This window comes from Telmatherina bonti (assembly GCF_933228915.1).
Source record: "Telmatherina bonti genome assembly, chromosome: 5".
Taxonomy (NCBI): domain Eukaryota; kingdom Metazoa; phylum Chordata; class Actinopteri; order Atheriniformes; family Telmatherinidae; genus Telmatherina; species Telmatherina bonti.
The window spans coordinates 22,101,142-22,123,059 of NC_136623.1; the positions used below are offsets into that span (position 1 = coordinate 22,101,142).

At 38.7% G+C, this 21,918-nt stretch overlaps 2 protein-coding genes across 2 annotated transcripts in view; one reads left to right on the forward strand and one right to left on the reverse strand.

The window, feature by feature from the left end:
• Positions 1-7,746: 7,746 nt before the first annotated feature.
• LOC306756369 (serum amyloid P-component-like) lies at positions 7,747-9,203 on the forward strand (the record flags this gene model as incomplete). The annotated part of the gene is given in 5 exon segments (XM_079241098.1): positions 7,747-7,801; positions 8,024-8,126; positions 8,205-8,314; positions 8,317-8,498; positions 8,985-9,203. Coding segments are annotated over 5 exon segments (669 nt in total).
• A 9,297-nt stretch (positions 9,204-18,500) lies between these two features.
• The window catches only part of LOC306756370 (metalloreductase STEAP4-like), a gene marked incomplete at both ends in the record, with an annotated part of 37,961 nt that continues 34,543 nt past the window's right edge, over positions 18,501-21,918 (reverse strand). The window contains 2 exon segments of the mRNA XM_079241099.1: positions 18,501-18,758; positions 21,621-21,791. Coding sequence (XP_079097225.1) covers positions 18,501-18,758; positions 21,621-21,791 — 429 coding nt within the window.

Genomic DNA, 21,918 nt, shown 5'->3' on the forward strand with positions numbered 1-21,918 from the left:
AGATAGTGAAACCACAGTGTCTAGTGTACTGCTATTGGTACCACTGGCTGAGAGATGTTAGAAATGTCTTTTCACAGTGTATCATGGAGTGTAGTGAAAATTATGGAATAAATCGAAATATAAAATTCAAACAAATGAATAATATCACGCAGTTCAAAACTTCCTACAAAAACATTTGATTAATAAGTATACTAGATTAATATTGCACATATTTGTTCATTATATTATGCTGTATAGTATTATGCATTATTATGTATTATTATTATTATTATCAGATATATAGTAGTACTGTTATTATTGTTGGTATGTATTAATATGTAATTGGAGATTATCACAGTATTTTATAGATGTTGTGGTGTATGTGCCTGTAGAAGTATACATATTGTCGCATATAGATAAAATGTAATAAGGTGCATTTATTGCTATCAATGCTGTCATCTATCTTGCTGTGCTGCTGGCATAGGGGTGGTTTTTTAATCAATTGTGGTGGTGAGCACACATGAGTGTAATGTGGCTCAGGTTGGCCCCTCCCTGCTAATCAGCAGGTACCTATAAAAGACACCTGCTGATTTTCTTTTGTCTGCTGGCTGATTCTGCGTTGGTGGTGGTGACTGGCTGCCCTCTGTACTCTTCCTCCTGGCTTGGTTTTACTTTCAGGGTGGTGAGTAGAAACAGGAACTTGAAATGAAAACTAATTTTGTAGTTTTACTAATTGTGTTTTCTGTTTTATAGATCCACCTGCTGCTGTTTTTATTGGCATAATTTTATTGTAGTGTTTCTTTTAATCAGTTTTGTTTGCTTATTTTGCTTTAGTTAAGTTTGTAACTCGACCTTAGTTTTCTTATGTTTGAATTGTTTCCTTTAGGCAGCTGGGAACCATTTGGTGGATGGGCTAGGCACTCATGGTTGGGGACCCTCATGTTTGTTTTTGGTTTGGTTTGATGCACTGGGCATAGGAGCACAGTCATAGTTTGCAGTGAAGTGTGGTTGCCTTTATAAGGTGAGAGGTAGCAACACTCCTTCCCTGTAGGCTGCCCTCCACTGGTGGTCCCAGCTGGCCTGGTTTCTTTAGTTTATATAGTTATTTGGTTTTAAATTGGTCTCAGTGGGTTTTATACCCAAGTAATCTTAGCCTTAAATTTTTGTATTTAATAGTTTAAACTCCCTCACGCGTCTCTTCTTATTCAACAGGAGCGACCCTGCATTTATTTCCTGGAGCCTTATGCCCCAGGTGGCGTTGTCTGGCATTAGTATTAAATAAAAGTTAACTTTCTCATTTTACCTTTTGCTGTTCAGTTATTTTTAAGGCCTTACCACTCTACCACTCAATCAATTTACATGTTTGTGTGGAAGGGGGCCTCTGGGACACTCTGGGGCTCTGCTTATGTGGGTTCTGATGTGAGGACCAACAGGAATATTGGACAGGTGGACTGGAGGCTCAGAGCATTTCACTCTAACTGTTTAACTTTTATCTTTATCACTAAAAAGAAAAAGTGTACAGGGAGATATTCACTTTGGCTAGAATTTTAATCTAATTTTAGACGCACATCCAGCCACTGGGTCACATTTTAGTGAAGGGAGTGAAAATACATTGTATTCAACAGGGAATGTGTTAGTCAAGTACTGATACAGTATTAAAATGGCAATTTACTGAATGTTACATCCAATGTATTTTAATTGAACTAAATAAAAATGTATGATACAAATGAGAAAAATAATACAATCTCCATAAATAATTTTAATGTATATTTGTAAAATGTGGAGACTCAGTGCAACAAATATGAATCCTGCCAGTCAGACACAGGCATCATTAAACAGATGCTAAAGGACAAATCAAGTCAGATTTCTGCATACTAACAGATAAATAACGTATAGATGTAGCTCTGTCATAGCATGAATGCAGTCATAAACAGGGGAAAGAACATCACCTGTCCTCAGACGGTCTTTGTATCAGATGGCTTTAGCATCGATAGATGTGATTCACTGGTGAAACTAGTGGTCTCCATTTTCAGCTCTCGGGGTCTATTGTCCAAAATGATTTAGATGGCCCAAAAAATAGGGTCTATGTCAGGGTGGCCAAGCTCTCGCTTACAGAGGGTGAGAAGCCTGGTCATCCAGGAGAGGCAGAGTAAAGTCACTGCTCCTCCACACTGAGAGGAGCCAGATGAGGTAGCTTGGGCATCTAGTTACGATACCTCCTGGATGCCTCCCTGGTGAGGTCTTCTCGGCATAGTCCTCTGGGAGGAGACCCTGAGGAAGATCCAGGACTCACTGGAGGTATCACGTCTCTCAGCTGGCCTGGAAATGCCTCACGATCCCCAAGGATGAGCTGGCAGATGTGGCAGGGGAGAGGGAAGCCTTATGCACCTGGCCCTGCAAACCAACCAGGATAAATGTAAAAAAAAAAAAAAAAAAATGGATGGATTGGTGGATCCACACTTAATTACAACAGACACACTACCAATTTTTTTTCAATGGTGATAAATATGTTTATGGATTTTTTTTTTTATGCTTTTGAAGAAATAAAAAAAGCTGCAAAAATGAACAATTTTGTCTTTATTTAATCATACTTTGGTTCACTTTTAAATAAAAAAAACAAACTACAATTGTTACAGTACTTGTTACAATGTAGTTTCAGCACATTTGCTTAGATGATTTTCAGCTGTATCTTTAGCAGTCACGTGGCAGACGAGGTACAGCAAATAAACAAGTCCAAAGGTTAATAGACAGAAGTGAATCAGATAACAAATAACATACACTCCAGTTACAACCTCTTTATTGGTCCTGTGAGTTATTTGCTATAAAAGGATCGATATGATTCTGCATCTAAATGAAATGAAATGAAAAATACTTTATTAATCCCAAAAGGGAAATTCAATATTGTAGTATAAAATTAATTTGAGAAGGTCTTGTTCCGGAGGCTGATGGCTGCTGGCAGGAATGATCTCCTGCATCTTTCAGTCTTGCATCGGACCTGAAGAAGCCTCTCGTTGAACACACTTTGTTTCATCACTGGAGAGGGCGTGAAGAATCCTCCATCTTCATCAGCTTGTGCAGCATTCTTCTTTGGACAATCAGCTCCAGCGGCTCCAGAGTTACTCCAAGCACAGAACCAGCTTTCTTGATCAGTTTGTTGATTCTCTTCAAGTCTCTGGTTCTGATGCTTCTACCCCAGCGGATTGCTGCAAAGCTGATTGCACTCTCCACAACAGACTTATAGAAGATGTGCAAACGTTAAAAGATCTTAACTTCCTTAAGAAGTAGAGTCTGCTCTGACCTTTCTAGTAGATCTAGTCAGTATTGCATTTCCAGTCCAGTTTGTTGTCCAGCTGAACTCCAAGATACTTGTATTCCTCCACCACCTCCACCTCCTCTCCCAGGATGGAAACAGTGCTTGGTTTATTCTTGTTCCTCCTAAATTCAACAATCATCTCTTCTGTTTTGCTGGTATTTAATATGAGATGATTGTCACCGCACCATTTAACAAACTGACTGACCAGTTCTCTGTACTCTGCTTCTGCTTCTTGTCTATCACTGATACACCCCACAACTGCAGAGTCATCAGAGTATTTCTGCAGATGACAGGACTCAGAGTTGTACTGGAAGTCTGAGGTGTACAGTGTGAAGAGGAATGGCGAGAGTACAGTTCCTTGTGGTGCACCAGTGCTGCTGACCTCCATCTCAGACACACAACCTTCCAGTCTCACAAACTGGGGTCTGTTTGTGAGGTAGTCATAGATCCAGGTGGTTGTGGAGGTATCCACCTGGAATTTATGGAGCTTCTCACATAACAAAGCAGGCTGAATGGTATTAAAAGTACTTGAGAAATTAAAGAACATGACCCTCAGGGTGCTGCCTGAATGGTCCAGATGAGAGTGTGCTCTCTGGAGCAGGTATATGATGGCATCTTCAACCCCAAGTTCATTACGATATGCAAACTGTAATGGGTAATGAAAGGTGTTTACTTGCTTGTTGAGGTGAGCCAGTAAGAGTCTCTCCAGGACTTTCATGATGTGAGATGTCAGGGCAACTGGTCTGTAGTCACTTGGTTCAACTGGTTGTGTTTTTTTAGGCACTGGAACAAGGCAGGAGGTTTTCCACAGCACTGGGACTCTATTTTGTCTCAGACTGGTGTTGAAAAGGTGCTGGAGAATCGGACATAGTTGTTTTGAGCAGGTCTTGAGAACTCTGGGACTGACACCATCTGGACCTGCAGCCTTGTTCTGGTTCAGTTTCTCAAGTTGCTTCATGACCTGATTGCAGGACACAAACAAGGTGGAGGTCTCAGGATGTCCTGATGTGGAGGGAGATGAAGCTGTGCTCTGGTCCATGACTGAGCTACAGGGTGACAGATTGGAGGCGTGACAGGAAAGCAGTGGATTTATGGAGGGTGTGTGGTCTGTTGGGCTGGAGGTAGGGGGTGAACTGAACCTGTTGAAGAATATGTTCAGCTCATTAGCTCTGTCGAGACCTCCATCAGGCTGGTCCCCCTTTAACTTCAAGCCGGTGATCTTCTTCACACCAGACCACCCATCCCTCACGTTATTCTGCTGGAGCTGACTTTCTAACTTCTTCATGTAGTCATCTTTGCACTTCTTAGTTTGTGTTTTAAGTTGATTTTGTGTTGCCCTCAATAACTCCCTGTCTCCATCCCTGAAGGCTTTCTTTTTGATGTTCAGCAGCTTTTTCAGGTCACTGGTGATCCAGGGTTTGTTATTGGGGAAGCACCTCACTGTTCTTGTTGGGACGATGCTGTCCACACAGAAGTTTATGTAATCTGTCACACAGTCATGGCGTTGATATCGTCTCCATGAGGTTCACAGAGGACGTTCTAGTCTGTAGCCTTGAAGCCTCCTCTAAGAGCATCTTTAGCTTCAGCAGACCAGATTTTAAAAGTCTTTGTTATGACTGGTTGCTGCTGAACAATGGGCTTGTAGGTGGAGGTGAGAAGAACCAGATTATGGTCAGATCTTCCTAAAGGAGGCATGGCAGAACAACTGTATCCATTATTCATATTTGCATAAAATAAGTCCAACATCTTATTTTCTCTGGTGCAGCAGCTGACAAACTGCTGGAATGTTGGTAGAGTTGCAGAGAGGGAGACGTTGTTGAAGTCTCCGGAGATTACCATGAATGAGTTTGGACGCTGTGTTTGTAGCCGAGCAACAACGGAGCTGATGACGTCACAGGCTGTGTCTGGTGCGGTACCAGGTATTATATAAACCGCTACCAGAATAACACAGGTAAACTCTCTGGGTAAATAATATGGACAATAGCTTACACCTAACAGTTCGATGCTCCTTGTGCGTATCTTCTCCTTGACAGTAAAATGTCCAGGATGACACCAATGCTGGTTAACCAGCACTGCAATTCCACCACCCTTTAGCTTTCCGCTGTGTTGTCTACTGCGGTCTGCACAAACCGTTTTAAAGCCCGGTACAGACACATTACAGTCAGGGATGTGTCCATGCAGCCATGTCTCAGTGAAGCACTTAATACTGCACTCTCTGTATTCTTTCTGAGACCTTGTTAGCATCTTGAGCTCGTCCGTTTTGTTAGTTAGCGATCTCACATTACCCATTAAGACGGTTGGGAGAAATGATTTAAATCTCCATCTCCATTTGCTCTTTGTCTCACTCCTGCTCTGCAACATCTTCTCTTTCTTTTCAACTCCATCGGGATTTGGTGTGTTGTTTCACTGATAATCCTGATTTGGGAGAGGCTATTCAGTTGATCCTGATTGTAAACAGGTCTTTCGTCGCCATGGAGACTCATCATAACAAGTCTTGAAAGATCCAAAAATATGTAGAAAAATCTTCCTTGCAGCACACCCTTGGCATGAAATCCTCAGAAAAAAAATACCTAATTTGAGGTAATATCTATGTGAGAAGAGTTTGTACTTCTAAAAAAATCAAGATAGCAAGTTAGAGCCACTACAATTTGCTGCCAACAAACGGCGCAATCTAGAATGCAAAAAAAACCCAAAATAATTATGAAAAGCAGCTACAACTGCTACAAATACTTCTTTCTATTTCCAGTGAAAATGTAAGACACCATTGTGAATCAAGTGGCAGAATTTAGGCCACATGTGACTTTTCACATGCTCTATCGCCATATTACTATTACACATACACATGCCCATACACACAGACCTGTACTTATTTGACTGGCATGTTAAAAATGATTCAAATTTCTAACCAGAAAATTTGGATCTTTGTTCATTTTTATTTCTTAATTTCATTTCTAGATTGTAACTGTGTTGTTATATATTGAATGAATTATACTTTATACTAAATAAAATTATACTTTTTATTAATCAGCTCATTTATCAGAAGGACTGATTTAACCCTCAACTAACTTGTATTTAAACCCTATGGATAATGGAGATATTATTTTATAAGGGTTTGTTTTACACCTTTACTCTTTTGAACTAGTTTTCCTCTCTCTTTATCTTAACAAGCTGGAATTTCATTTTTCTACTCAATGTTACCTTAATGAGTACTTTGCTGAAGGTTATTTTAAGAATAGGCAATTGAAGCACAATTTAGCACTAAGTCACAAACTGTACATGACATATTTCTATTAATGTGTAGAAACATGTACACAGCCAAAGACCATTTCTACCTACAGCCATGGCATGAGATTCACAGTTTAATGGTTCTGCACAGTGTTTAAATATCGCAAAAGAAAGGCCTGATACAGTGTGCACAAATTAAAGGGAAATTGTAAAACGTAAATTCTTTCTAAAGGGTCCACACTATGTAACAGAAACAACAGGGCAGCAGTGCACATAAGCCCTGCAGTATGCTTAGAGCATAAATAAATCTAGGAAAGAATTATATATTTTACCAGTTGTCTCATTTATACATCGTGTTCATTGTTCATTTGTAATTTAAGAAATCTATTAGAACTGGAAAACTATCAAGACATTGACCTGATTTTCAGTTTTATGTTTATTACAGACAGGGTGCTATAAATAAACAAGTCCAAAGGTGCAAAGGCAAAAGTGAAACATTTTTTTTATAAGAAATACAATGCACTACAAAAACAAACTTCTTATCGCGTCAGTAAATGTGATCTGCTATCAAATGATGCTTGTAAAATAATCATGGATTTTCTTTCATCTTCGCAATGACAGTACCCAAAACACCACCACTTGCTGCAAATATTTTCGTCACATTCCAGCTGAAAACCAAACACGACTGTAAATCAAGTGGCATATTTATGCTACATGCAACCTCTTTACTACACCAGCCGTTCTGCTACTTATACAAACACCATGTAAGACTGTATCTGTTAAACCACCATATTTCTCCACAGAAAAAACAAGAAACATTTTTTTCTCCATTTCCATCTTTATTTCTTGACTTCATCATTAGATATAACAGTGTTGTTAACTTTGCCCTAGTTCCTTGAACTATAATCCCTATGTTTTGCACATTTACAGGAATTACCAGGAAGCATTCGCGGCAAGGTTACAAACACAGCCAATCAGGATCACGGTTCAAAAACAGCCACAGTATAAAACTCACAGTCAGATGCAGCTATGCATTGAATCCAGACACAACTTTCAAGGTAGGAAAGGAAATAAATTGCAAGAAGAAACTGAAAAAGTTGCATATCTTGTTTGTTTTTACCTGCAACATATATCATATCTTCTTTAGGTCACAGTATGTTTTTGTGTAGTCTAATAGTGGTAATGAAAAAAGTGCTAATAATCCTTTTTTGCAACTGTCTTTGTATCAGATGAAGTTATTGCTTCTGCTGGTGGTGCTGACATCATACACTGCAATTCCTCAAAGTAAGAAAAACAAAATGTCTACTCTATCTATCTATCTATCTATCTATCTATCTATCTATCTATCTATCTATCTATCTATACAGCATCTAGAGCCTTCAGAAGGGTGTGTGTGTGTGTGTGTGTGTGTGTGTGTGTGTGTGTGTGTGTGTGTGTGTGTGTGTGTGTGTGTGTGTGTGTGTGTGTGTGTGTATGTATGTGTGTATCCACATATCTATATTTTAGATCTGGTAAACAGGATGTTCACATTCCCACAACAAACCAACACCGCTCATGTGCGGCTCACTACATCTAAACAAGATCTGAGAGCTGTGACTGTCTGTCTTAGGTAATATAATAAAGTAATTTATTTTTTCACAGTGAACATTTTATTTTTTTCTTTAGTATGTCTTTGTGCTTCCTGCAGGACGTTCACAGACATCAAAAGGGAACAAGCATTCTTTTCTTTGGCAACACCCAGTATATTCAATGACTTCCTGATTTTCAAGAAAGGTGGAGGTGATGGGTTTGACCTATACATCAGGGACAAATCTGCTTTGAAGGGCATGAGTGGAAACTGAACACATGGCACTCAGTCTGTGTCACATGGGACGCTGCATCTGGTCTGATTCAACTGTGGCTAGATGGAAAACCTTCGAGTAGATTGTTTATCACCTCTGGATCTCATATACATGGACCTATTATAATTGTTTTGGGGCAGGTATGTTTTAAGCAACACACTTCATAAATCTTTTGCCTTTAGGTGAAACACACAGTGTTTTTCACTAACATAAGAGAGAGATGACCAACATAGATCCTACCAGCACATTTTATGCTCAGTGTGAACATTTTCTGCTGCAGGTTGACTCAATTTTTCATTGACCAGTCAGGTAGTATATTCCGTAAGAAACATCTGTGACCCTTCTCTCAATGGGCAGCTACAAGAAGAATCAGGGGTGCGTCTGCTGCTGCTTTGTCACACCTATTTGTTTTGGGGAAGCCAGACTAATTTTTTCCAAAGCGAGTAAATATTTTGTCCAATTAATTAACGTTCAATAAACAGATCTCAGACAATTCCTTTTGTTTTGGGGATGGAATATTGGTAAGAATTGAAGGTTCCTTTGTCCATTCATTTTTGTAAGCTACATTATAAATTATGCTGCCTGAATCTACTGTACCTTAACTAAAGTTGCCTGCACCTTTTCAGGATCAAGACTCCTATGGTGGTGGTTTTGACATAAAGCAATCGTTTGTTGGCATGATGACTGATGTCCACATGTGGGACCACACCCTTTCCCCCTGTGAGATCCAGCGCTACATGGATGATATCAATTTCAACTTCGGAAATGTGCTCAACTGGGAGTCACTGGAATTTCAGATCAACGGAAAAGTGCTTATTGAAGAAAAACAAAGCTTATGTTATTAGAATGTCTAAAATTAAAATTCTGAGAAGTTAAGGAACTGAGTTCTCATTTTGTTAAAGATATTAATGATGTAAAAATTGAATTCTGGTTTATTTTCTTATCTTTATAGATACAATGTTTCTTTATGCTGTGAATAATTTTAATCCATTATTTCCCTCATTTTATAGCATCTCAGCAGCAGCAATTGTACCTCTTTATGTACTGTGAGCAATTTAAAAAAAAAAAAGAAAGAAAAAGCCACAAATACATTTAAGTGAAAATAAGTCACAAATGTAATATTCTGCCACGGTTTGCTGTTTTTTTTTAAGGTAGAACTCATGGTATTTAGACAAGAAGAGACTAAACTACTTATCTTTGAGGACTTATACTGAATGGATTATACAATTTCTAATAATCAGCTCATTTATCAGAAGGACTGAATTAACTTGATGACACTATATTGTGAAACCAGAGACCATCAGTTGTTTGCTCTTGAAGACACTTTTTTGTTGGATTCACAGCTGATCTCAGCCATGTGAGTTGTCATTTTTTATATTTACATATAAAATATAATCAAAAGGGAAATTATTGTACTTTAATCTCTATTTTTTTGTCTTGTATTTTAAAAGGTAATCTCTCTATTATTCCCAACGACAGTAAATACTACTGTTTTAATAAAAGCCCTTGTACTCTTTTCTCATTCTTGAGTCACAAACACAGTCTCCATCAACAAATGGTAGAATAACAAGTTATTTGTACCAAAGTATAATATCTGATGCATGGTTTAACCACTCATTTCCCTAATTTCATTTCTTGGGTTTTTTTTTTTTGGTTTTTTTTTTGTGCAAACATCCTGCAAAAATAAAATGCATCTGCAACAAGGAGGTGGTAGAAGTCATGTCTATTTGTTTAAACTTTACACAAAAACTATTAGGCTGACTTTCTTTTTCTTTTTGAGAGTGGGTCTTAGTCTACTTGGATTTAAAAAAAATTATAAGTTCAAATGTGTTTTAAAAGTGTCTTATCCTTCCCAGGTCTCTTACCAACCAACCATGACTTATCCTGTCTGGAGACTCGGTCAGACTGCCAGTTTTTTCCCTGTTCTGTATGCTGTCACGACTAGCACTCAATGAGATCTAATCCCTCCCCAGGGTTCATACCAGAGGCTGGTCCAATGCCATTCTCAACAAAATTATGAAGCTGCACGTCCTCTGCAAATAAATGATCATATCAGAACGTGAAGGTGCAGATCAGCCTTTCATGTTTTGCTTCAGCAGGACATTGTAGATGTTTAAGTGCAAAATGTAAATTGTATTTCACAACAGTTTTTAAGTGTATGTTAAAAGCCCCATGTCTTGTCTTGTCTTGTCTTGTTTAGTTTAGCTTTTCTTGTCTTGTTTAGTAAGTTTTCTCCTGTGTTTTCTTTCACAGTCTGCTTCTTGTCATTAGTTCAGCAAACTCCTGTTTCTTGTTAGTTGTTCTCGGTTTTCAGTTTTTCCTTGGCCAATCATTGTTTTGTTTCCATTCCACGTATCAAGTTCACGTCTATAAATTTTTCAAGTACTGTTTGGATTTTGTTAAGATTAAACCTTAGATTCCTGCCTCATGCGCCTGCATTTGGGACCAAATTCGATACCACTGAAGTCATGACTTTACTAAGGAAACCAATGGATTGCATCAAATCTTCTATTTGATTCAATCATCTATCCTAAACGTGTACAAATTGTCCACAGTGGACATGAAAAAGCATTTCTTTCAACAGAAAAAATATTTTCTGTCCACCTTGAACAGCTGAAGATGGAGAGGCAGCATAGGCCACTGGATAAGCACCACCAGTGTAAGCCGTTGATACCTGCTTATTTCTCAATTGTGCCCTATCAGATGCTGTTCCTAATTAAAATAAAATCTAAAACAAAAGTTATGAATCTTTATTTTATTTTCCCCTTGTATCTCTTATTCCACCAAAAATGTTGCTGCTTTGCTTATTCTGCTGTTAAAGTTGCCCAGATAGCATCTGAATGGCTCAGCAAACTTTAGTTTCTCTAGTAACCAGAACAGAAACACTGTTTACATGCAAAGCAGAAATGTGCAAGACCCAATATTAACTGTAAACCTTTGAACCTATATGCTTCAACTGCAGTAGTAATAATAAACCGCCTTAGATTCAAAGTAAAAACATTACAAACCGCAAATCTTATTCATTACCAACTTCCGTAATAGCAATGGGCCTCCCTTACCAATGTTACTTTGGTTTTTTTTTTTGTTTTTTTTCCTGCAATAGTTATCAAGAGCTTAGTCTCCATGCAGAATTGCTGAATTCTTTGGAAATGTTGGTTTTTTTTCTCGTAATTTTCATATCTTAAAAATACATTATCTGGGATCAACATCCCAAAAATCTTCATTAAAAAAAAAGAAATACTAAGAACTTTGACTGGCCAAACAAAAATGTAAATACAGTGCCACAAACAAGTCAGTTGTGGACTTTCTCCGGGGCATCTTCCCAGTCTGGTAATAAAATAATTAATTGGATTAGAAGATGTAATTTATTGCTGTTGCTGCAAAATATGATTACTCATAAATGTGAAGTAATGAGTTATGTTTCGGCAGCAGTTCTTTATCCAAGGCACAAACTCACAGAACTAAATATAGTCATTCACAGTAACAGTAAAATTTAAAGGTCTTTCTTGGGTTTTCAGATGGACTGACTTATGGAGGGTTTTTTTTTATGACATATGGAGTCAGCAAAGGGTATAAATGTGCATGTGGCTCATTGCACTGATAATGCCAGGCATCCATCTGTTGTCCAGACTACTACTGATGCGGTACTGAAGCAATGACCGAAATTGTGCAAACTTTCCTTAATTAATCTGTCTCATATTGTAATCTTTGAAAATTGCTTAGCTTTCATGGTTCACATCTTGTATAATCTCTAGCATGCCAAACCCTGATGCAGCTGTCAGGGCTACTGGGTAACCACTGGTTGTAGAAACTAAAATACCTGTCGTCTGATCATTATCTCCCTATATGAGTAAATTGTACCTCACTTTGATTGGATATATGTATGTGTCATACTGCTTGAATTTTTGCATTAGTATGCTAAAATACAGCTATTCTTGCAAAAGAAAAGGAACAAAAACAGAGGAAAGATAACATAACTTTATTTGATTGCATTTTATGTATAGGTGAAGTTATTCTCATGTGACACATGAGTATAAACCCCTAAAACCAAAGCTATATATATTTATCATAATGATGTTATCTTCAGTCCAGAATCACATGAAAATAAGAATTTCCAGAGTTTTTGTTTCCTTAGAACAAATCATCAGTTCTGCAGGTCATCCTCATTCTTAAGTAAAGCACTTTGAATTGTCTTATTCATGAAATATGTTATTAAAATAAACTTGCTTTTACTACGGCAGCCTTAAAGCAACAAACAGTAGCTTTTTATTGGGCCTTTCCCTTTAATTGTAGGTGAGACTGTTGTGATTTAATATTTGACGCCGCAAGTGTTGTGACCAGGTAAGCTGGATCTGTTGAAAATGTTTATATTTATTTATTCATTTATTTGTTTATTTATTCATTATAGTAGTCTAGAAAATGTAAACTAAGTAAATGATTGTCTAAAAGTGTTGGAAAAATCCACAATGTTTGATCAAAACATTTTCTAGACTTTGAGGTTTAAGTTTTTATGTTTACCAATGTGCTATGCTCCTTTGTTATTTTTATTATTCTCACATAAACTTAATTACTGATTGTCTGAGATTTGAACACTTACCTTGCAGAACACTACAGGATATTAAATTACATAAATTTTCAAAAGCCACCATATGTCTTTAAACATGTCGGTTAAAAGACCCAGGTTGAAATAAAGCTTAACTTAATCCAACATTATAGCATCACTCTGCTTAATGTCTGTCAAGCTAAACAATGTAATGTTTTACTTTTTAATACTTTGCAAGATGGGCTTTAAAATTCTTGATAATTTTGTGGAAAATAATCATGGTAACTACTCATTCATTATAATGATTTTCATATCAGACAGATCAGCTTTATAAGGAAGTTGAGCACTTGCTCAAACCGTAGCATAAGTAATAATGTGGACAAGTTACAAACATCCAGGGACTTCCACAATAAATTAGTCTGCATGACAGGAGCTGCAGTGGCAACACTACTCACCTCATAACACCTCTCTTTTGACACTCCAGCTGAATGAATTAAGCTCTGTGTGCTGCGTGAGAACCCAGAAAAAGACTCTTGTGATCAGAAAGCTGCTTCCTGATGTAATGGAGGGCAACTTTTATCTCAGCTCTCTGAGAGACTGAAAAAACTGTAATGGTTTAATTCAACAGACAATGAGAAATACTTGCTTGAGATTCAGGAAGCATTCAGACGTTTGACTGCATATACCCATGATTCTAAAAAAAAAAAATCCTAAATGCCCAGCTGAGGTTTAAAATGTGGACATTTCCTTCATGTACAAAGAAAGAAATGAAAGGTTAACCAACAGTTGCCTTTAATCTACTAATACTTTTGCTTTTAGTAAATGCTTTTGGTTGTAGTCATAAACGCTGTGTACACTCTTTTAAGGTAGTGTGTAGCTCATTTAACTTTTATTAGCAAAAATTACTTTTATAAATACATATTTTACCAAAGTCAAATCACAATTACATCCATATGAAAGTGTTCTTGTAGCTTAGAATGAGTTATTTATAAATACATAGGTGGCAGCTCACCCAACAGAAGGATGCCATGTTGCATTGCCATCTTTGACCAGTGTAGCCAAAAGAGAACAAACTTGTTAGCCGAACACGTTTTAGCTGTGAGTCCCACGTGTTTTTGGGGAAGTAGAATAAAACAAAGATGGCCATGGATCATTCAACCAGGCTTTTTTCCATTGCAGTGCAGGACTGCCCATACTGCCCATATATGTATAGGAATAAAAAAAAAATGCCAAGAAAATAAAAAGGAATGATAACCAAGAGAAAAGGGGAGTCCACAGTGGTTTACCAGAATTTACCAGCTGGAGACTATCTATGAGGGAGAGGGATTTTCAAAATGATGAGGAGGTTGCATCTTTCTGCTGAACAGGTAAGTTAATGCAATCTAACTGTGAAGTTTTTAGTAACAGGGCAGGGTAGTCCAGCAATTACTTTATTCTCCCATTTAAGTCAGATAATTCACCATTACTTGCTGTATAAAACAGCGGAGACGGCTTATTTGTTTGTTAGCCTTCAGTGAAAAGCTCTGTTGCAGCAGTGATCAGTTGTTATGTATCATTCGGTACATCATCACCTGACATGACAATTCAACCTTAGCAAGATGTTGACATGTTCACATTTATGACTCTTTGACAGTGGTAATAATGGACTTGAACAGCAAGGCACCAGAGAGCACTACTCGGTTGCTTGAATTCAATCAGTGGACCACTAAATGAGTGAAATTCTTACACACTGGAGCTTTAAAGCCCTGAACACAGCACCCTCTGTGAACATAAGTGTGTACACCTTGTTGTTTTTAACTCTTGATGCCATTTGGAGACAAAGCTGGTTAATACCCACGACTGCAGTCAACTGATGTGGAACTGAAATCCACCAAACTATGCACAAAAGCAAGTTATCAGGTTTTTTGTTTTTCTTTTTGCTTCATTTTTTTTAACCATTTAAAAGGGATTTACTTTCTTTTCAGAAGAAAATTGTTCTTTTAAGATAAGAGAACAGTTTATAATTGCTATATTGGGATGAAACTCTGGATATTCAAAATCTTCTCAAACATATGAATCTAAACTGAAACTCACACTTGTGTTTCTGATCTTAGATAGCTTGTAGCTTGTATGAATGCCTTGCTCTACATTTAAAGGAATCTTGTGATCAATGAAACAAATCACAAGATTCTTCTTTATGTACATGTGGAGATTTGGAGTAGATGTGGAGAATGCTGTGCTGATTGCTGCGTTGATAAGGTAACGTCTTTGGGTTGGGACATTGTGACGATGTGGGACGGCATTTCCTTCACTCAAAAAACAAGGTTTTATTATTATTGTAAGTATTGTTGTTGCTGTCATTATTTTTCTGATTACTGGAGGCACTCTCAATGCAAAGAGACATTGAAATGAGATTCCACAGGCAGTGGTCACCCCATTTCTCCACAGTCTGGGATCCTCCAGGGGGACAATGCCTGCCCCCACAGAAAAGAGTTTATTAGAAATTACACCCAGAATTTGGTAATGAACCTGCTGGCAGTTCTGATGTCAACCCTGGGATGAGCTTGGTGATGATCCCGCCAGTGGCCAAGACAACCAAACTGGCTGACTTGTGACAAATACTGGTTGAATAAAAGAATGCCATCCCGCAGCGGTCTTCCATGCTGTTGAACGGTATGAGGAGAAGGTGCCAGGCTGTTTTGTGTATGGTTCTTACACATGCAACTTAGACCCCCATTTGCTAAATTAACAAACTGTTTAATTTCCAATATGAATTGTTTTTAAGGCAAGTCATATTGGCAATGATCACTATCTAATGCAGTTAAAAGCGCTTTACACAACACTGCTACAAAATAAATAAATAAGCTATATACCCCTCTTGCGCCATTTGTGAGTGTTGAATGTCTAGGTTTGAAGTATATGTAAGGTTTTAAAGGTTTTTACATTGTTGTCCATCCATCTATCCCTCCATCTTCTACCGCTTATCTGGGGTCGGTTCGTAGGGGCAGGGAAGCCCAGACATCCCTCTCCCCAGCTACATTTGTCAACTCTGCAGAAGGGGTCCCAGGGCGTTCCTAGGCCAGCCGAGAGATTCAATCCCTCTAGCATGTCCTGGGTCTCCCGCGGGGTCTCCTACCGGAGGGACGTGCCTCACCAGGGAGGCGTCCAGGAGGCATCCTGACCAGATGCCCAAGCCATCACAACTGTCTCCTCTCTATGCGGAGGAGTCGCGGCTCTACTCTGAGCCCCTCCTGGATGATCGAGCTCCTCGCCCCATCTCTAATGGAGACCCCGGCCACCCTGCAGTGGAAACTCATTTCATCAGCCTGTAGGGGGCGCATGCCCTCCAATCACTCCCCTCCAGATCTTTATGTCATTGCTCAAGCAATGAAGTCCCCCAGCAGAACAAGGGAGTCCTCAGAGGGTGCACCCTCCATCACTCCCTCCAAGGACTCCAGAAAGGGTGGGTACTCTGCACTGCTGTTCGGTGCATAAACACAGACAACAGTCAGGACCTGTTACCCCACCTGAAGGCGGAGGGAAACTACCCTTTCTTCCACCAGGGTAAACCCCAACATACAGGCATCAAACCAGGGGCTAATGAGAATGCCCACCCATGCTCGGCGCTTCTCACCATGAGCAACTCCAGAATGGAAGAAGGTCCAGCCCATATCGAGGGTACTGGTTCCAGAGCCCAAGCAATGCGTCGAGGTGAGTCCAACTATATCTAGCTGGAAAAGCTCAACCACTCACACAAGCTCAGGCTCCTTCCCCACCAGAGAGGGGATATTCCACATCCCTAGACTCAGTTTCTGCAGCCGAGGATCGGACCGCCAGGGTCCCCGCCCCTTGCTGCGGCCTAGCTCACATTGCACCCAACCCCTACAGGTCCTCCCATAGATGGTGAGCCCACGGGAGGTGGGGCCCATGTAACCCTTTTGGGCTGAGTCCGACCGGGCCCCACGGACAAAGGCCCGGCCCCCAGACGCTTGCTCTCGTTACATTGATACATTATTTTATTAAGGTTTTATAACATTTCTTTAACCTGTACAGAAGATAAAACATGGCATTTCATACATTACGCATAGTTAGTCATAAAAAATCTGTCAGATTTCTCCAAACATCTTTATTTATATATATATATATATATATATATATTTTTTTTTTTTTTTTTAAGCGTCCTGAAAATATATACATTTTCTCTCTACTTTACACTTTACACTTCACAATATTGTGATTATTTTGGTCCACAGTAAATGACATTAAACTCTCCAGGTATAAAGATGGTCAGAGAGATTCCACATAACTGTAAATTTTGTTGAACAGCGTTAAACATCTGTCTCCACATATTACTGATGAATCTTATGTAAACTCATTAAATGCTGTTTATTTATACTCATACAGAGCTGAGCCGTAATGGTTGGTCACACATAAAGTTATTAAAGGTTTCCAGGCTGTCAAGAAGTGTAGAGTCAAATGTGAGAGGAAATAGAATATGTAAGTGAGCTTGTTTCACAGCTTTTCTGTGTGTTGCTACATTTTAATTCTTTCCCAGGGCAATACTGGAATACTTTACACACCAAACCCACACAGCTGAATGCAGTGGGCTAAAATCAACAGCAATTCTTCAGTAATAGGAGCATAACACAAAGTGAGAGGGTGTAAGGGATTACAGATTGTGTGTGCAGATAATGATTTTAGATGCAAGATAACAGGATGTCTGACTAAATGTTCTGCTCTGGGCATGACAGGGAAGGCGAATTTCTCATTTACAGAAGCACCACACTCTGTCACAGTGACAGCTACTCCATCTTCCTCTTTTTCCTCAACCCTCTCTGTGGATCATTAATGTTGGACATACAAACCTTTCCTTATCATTTTGCACCTTTTTCTCCAGCCACTGTGATAGAGTTTCCCTCCTCTGCTCGTCACCTATCAGGTTCAACCTCATCTGCCTACTCAGCTACTCCACTGACAATTGTTGTATATTTATGGCAGCCTCCATGTGCTGTTGCTACCTGCTGGCTTCACACCTGCAAATAAAGTGGCGATTTAAACACCACATTACACCTGTAGGAGTAACTTTTGTGTCTGTGAAACAAGCTTTGCCTTTCAAGTCATTCTTTTCATGCTGAATCTGCTAAGCACCTTCCAATGGTTTGTTTTGTTGCTCTGGTATGCATCTTTCTGTGAATATATGCTGATTCTGCCTATATAAAAAGAGTATTATGAGCTTAACCATTATGCTATAGCTGTGTGAGTGCACAGCAATCATCTGGGTTTATGTGTATGTTTGCATGTCCTTGAGAAGGAAGCCAGATTGGGAAATGTGGTATTTGTGTTGGAAAACAAGGAGATCAATAACATCCGGGGGGAAAAAAGTAGTCAGATACAATTGCACCACTTGAGGGGAAAAAAAGTGGAAAAACTGCTGCTTTAGTTTATCAAAGCAATAAATCAGTGGGGGGTATTTGTCTGATTTTAATACCTTTGGTGAAATAAAAAAAAAGTAAAATTTTAAATGCTGAAATAACAAATAGAAATATCCACAGAAAGAAACCAGTTCATTTTGCTGATAGGAACCAGACTGTGCAGACAAGCTCCATTTAAAGATCAGAGCTCACAGGTTGGTGGCCTTCATCTCACTCATCTCCTCCCTTGGCTGGTTCCTCTCCCAGCCTTGCCGAATGCGGGTGAGGTCCACACAGGGGAGAAGTAGGAGCAGCTTGAGCACCAGAGTCACAGAAGGCACAATCAGACAGAGCATGTAGCCCGGAGGGGTGTACCATTTGTAGGTAGAGGGAAGAAGAAATTTATTCCAGCCATAAACGTAACCATGTGCAGTGCATATGAACAGAGTCAGATCGCCCAGCTTAGACTGAAAAATAAAAACAACACATGCATGAAATGAAAACATTTGCAGAATAAACATTTTTGGGAAAATGACCTTTTCTCCCACATACTGATATTAGATGGCAGAGTTCTCATCTTTTTGGCCTATAAGGTCCCAACACCTGCAGGGTGTTCAAAAGAATAAGGGACAGTATCTCATGTATGAATTCAGGAGTATTTCTCAGTGTATTTCTTTAATACAATTGGCAAATTAATGCTAATTTGCACTTGACCAAAACATGTTAGTTCAGGATATTTTCCTAACCAATCAACAAGCAGAATACAATACTGACAAAGTTGATCCAATTGATTTGTTATTTTGTACATGTCTTCATAAACCAACCTGATGGATAACATTTCTAAAGGAAAGTTAAAAGGACAGCAACAATGACTTCAGATTGGTGTGTGCAGCAGCAACATGTGAGGGAATGGAGAGTTCTGCTCTGTTTGTGCAGCCTCTGGCCTCTCTCAGCTGTCTGGGTTGAACCACAACAAATCCGTAATGACATGGCGCAATGTGCTGCAGCTCTCCAATCATCAGAAACTAATTTCCTGTGGTCTGTATGGACTCCTGTATCCTAAATGCTGCGCTGCTTTTCCTGATTGGTTTTAAAAACTACATTCATTTGATTCTGATTGGAAGGAAGGCTGTACTTGTATTTAGGCTAATCGCCATGACTACATTACAAACAGTAAAATCATGATTTCATGGTGATGGGTCATGGGATAGAGGGATATCCCATGGGATAGAGGGATATAATACCGACACTACCTGTCATCATTACCTCTTGGCATTAGCTTGCAGTCTGGCTAGCTAAATAGAAGCCACTCAGGAGTTATAGAAATAATGAACAGCATACAATCTGCATTCTGGTTTGTTGGCTTCCATGGCATCTTCCATGGCTACTAAAAACATGTAACATCTCATTAACACAGGTTACTAAGGATACAGATAACTGGAATGTTTCATCTGTTCCCTAGTTGTAGATTCAACTTAGATAACTGGAGCCAGCGAACCCTAATGAGACAACACAAACTGCTCTTAGAAGACAGTTAATGTTGTTATGGTGGATATGAATAAACAATTCATAACATTAGTAGGTTATGCAAATGTTAATCCAAAGTCTAAGTTACAAAACATGAAATTGAGCGTGCGACCTGTGTAACAAGAGTGTGCTTGTATTGAGCAGCTGGCAGACTATTTTTGGCTGAGTCATGTGATGTCCTCCAATTATACAAGTTATTTGCCTCCACAATCATCAACTCAATAAATGATTCAGTTTGTTTTACATGATCTGTTTGTGTCTGCAGGTGTTTATCTGTGGGATGCTTATTGGTAATGCACAAAGTTATATTTCCTACAATATGCAAACTTCTTCGCAACATCATGACACCTTTTTTCATGTGCCGTGATGTTGTTGCCTCCTCTTCACAAATGTTGCAACTCTAAGTTCGATCTGGAAGCTTATATTTTTAGTTGCCTAAAGATAGAACATGATATATGAGTCTTACCATGAAAAATAAAATGCCGAGCTGAAATGAAAGTAAAATAACAAAACATTGGGCAGATTTTTTCTTCTGATTGACCCAATTCTTCGAGCCATGACTGATACATGATATATTTCAGCTGTCTCACATGGCCGAGTGTTAGATGGAATAAACCCTCCTTCCTACATTTGAAATTAGTTTTCAGTGAAGTGAAAGATTAGTTGACACATACTGTTGACGAATACTGGGCATAGAAAAAAATTACTTTTCCAAGAAATCGGTGTTGCTTTATTTGAGTGTATCTGTCGATCACGGATAACATGTGTAACCTTAAAGCTGTTTGATTTTTTTTATTTTTTTTTAAATATACAGCGGCTCTGAACAGAAACTACTATTTAGTAGAATAAACATTTTGGCTGTGTTTTTCTGATAGATGTGGATTTGAACATTTTCTTTTGTGCTTGTAGATTCCTCAAGTGTTTTCCAATGAGCTAAAAATACAAATTGCTCCAGCGCCATTCCAGAATAATTGGTTTTGTAGCACACCAGTAGCCTTTGAGGCTCAGTTATTGTTAATTACTTGGATAATGCACTTTCATTTACATATTTAGCATTCAGCTGCTGATGTTAACATCCACAGTGACTTACATTTAGCCCAAACAACACAATAAAGAAGCATTCATGGTAATGTGGCACAGTATTAACTGCCCCGATAATGATAATTAGGTGCTCCTGTTTAACCAGTTTGGAACGGAAAATTTGTCATGTTTGAGCACAGATTCTTCTGTAAAAAGAATAGTCACATTTACAATAAAAAAGTGATCCATATGAATTTATACCAGTTTTTTTTATTTTTTTTTGTTTTTTTTTTGTCTTTTTAAAACTCTTCTTAAATCATGAGAATTATCTTGACCTAAAACTCCATTTCTAAATCCCATTTTTCATCCGAGGTCTACCTATGGATCTGACCTTTACACAAATGGGCCTGTGACCTGTATTAACAACCTTCCTACTGGGAGTTATACCAGGTATCATAATTCTATTTAATGAATAACTTAACATTTAAAATCCTGGGCAAAAGTCCTCCAGGCTTTCACTCCATGTGCCTGTGTCAGGCAGTTAGTTAACTTGGCTCCTGGGAGATGAGTGCCCGTGACATACTGCTACTGGAACATTTTAATAACTATGATAAAAACTTGGAAAGTCCAAATATAGATTACTACCAAGGCCCTAATAGATGTTTCAGTGATGGTTTTACTGCACATGACTGATAATGTGTACAAGCTTTAAAGGTTAACTCAGACAAACACATTCACGCACATGCACACAAAACACTACCTTTTTCCAAGCGAGCTCTGACCTGAATGAAGCTGAATTCTCTCCAGCTGAGAGTGGCTCCCACCGAGGGCAGGGATGTTAGTCCAAGCAGGACAAAAAGAAAGAAACCCACTATTCCCAGGGCTACGAATGAGTCCGTACCCCACGCCTCAGTCTTATCAAAGTCAAATGGGGTTGTTTTATTATTCTTCATCTAGAAAAAGAGAAAGAAAGAGAGGGGAGGGGAGGGTGATAAGCAATGATTGCTACATATATGTTTTTTACAAGTATGTTCTTTATACATAGTTGTAGAAGTACTGCACCTGGAAAATAAGTACAGC